This window comes from Nanorana parkeri, unplaced genomic scaffold (genome assembly GCF_000935625.1).
Source record: "Nanorana parkeri isolate BGI_ZX_2015 unplaced genomic scaffold, ASM93562v1 scaffold50, whole genome shotgun sequence".
In the NCBI taxonomy this organism is placed as follows: domain Eukaryota; kingdom Metazoa; phylum Chordata; class Amphibia; order Anura; family Dicroglossidae; genus Nanorana; species Nanorana parkeri.
In genome coordinates, this window is record NW_017306318.1 from 2,466,004 (window position 1) to 2,466,994 (window position 991).

At 43.0% G+C, this 991-nt stretch overlaps 1 protein-coding gene across 2 annotated transcripts in view; it reads right to left on the reverse strand.

Annotated features, from left to right (window-relative positions):
- LIMD2 (LIM domain containing 2) overlaps positions 1–991 on the reverse strand; it is a 20,691-nt gene that overhangs the window by 2,231 nt on the left and 17,469 nt on the right. For both annotated transcript variants that reach the window (XM_018574453.1, XM_018574460.1), the window contains exon 3: positions 639–683. In XM_018574453.1, the coding sequence (XP_018429955.1) occupies positions 639–683 (45 nt within the window). The remainder of the gene's footprint in view (positions 1–638; positions 684–991) is intronic.

A 991-nucleotide genomic window follows, 5' to 3' on the forward strand; every position in this document is an offset into this window, starting at 1 on the left:
AGGAAGCCAGCTCCATGCTGGGAAGCTGGTTTCCCAGCCAATCAGGGAGCCGGGTCATTACTCGCCGCCCACCTTCCTGATTGCAAGGGAAGCTGGCTCCATGTTCCCCCTATGGCACTGCCGGTCGGAGGAAATCTTCCTCTGAACCACAAGTTCCGGTATGGGAGCATTTGGCTCGCCCAATACAGTATATACTAGGGATGTACCGATACTAGTTATTTTGAGGACTATTTTTTACAATTTTTTTTATTTTTTTTTATTTTTTTTTAAGTGCTGACACATACAGCTGAGGAAAGGCTTTAACCCCTTACTCTCGCTCTGCATGCAGTACAGCTCAGGGACAGAGGTTTTAATTAGTCACTTTTGTCATTGAGATTTGTACAGTAACAAAGATTATAGTCAAAACGTGAATTAAAAAAAAAGGTACAAAAAATATAGAAATACAATGAAAATAAAATGGAGCCAAAGCCGTGTTCCCTTTACCAGAGGTATACATGACTGGAGGAGGATGGACATGTTCAGACAGATCCCAATATTTTTCCTAAGGGTGATTATTGATACTGCAATGTGGGCTTTCATTTCTGCTAAAAGCAAATCAAATACAGACAAAAGAACAGAAGAGGATTGTGGGTACTCACCTTTGACCTCTGAACCACACTTGCTCCAGGACTACAGGCAGAATCCTGAAAGATGGACAATGCTGGTTAGAGAACGAGCATTAGATGAATTTGCTGTGTAGAGGAATCTCTCGGTTACAGCTGCCCTAGTGGATCATCTAACATCCTTTAGTCATGTGATCACATCTCATCAGAGGCATCCTACTGCAAACCTTATACCGTCCTAGAATATTGTCCCGGACCTTAGAGCAAGTCCTTGATGCTTAAACCCAAGAACAAACATGTTATATATTGCAGCTTACCAGTCTCTAGAGGTGGTGGCTGCGTTAGTTTTATTTTCACCTGGTGATCCTCCTAGCACCCTAACCCCCCCC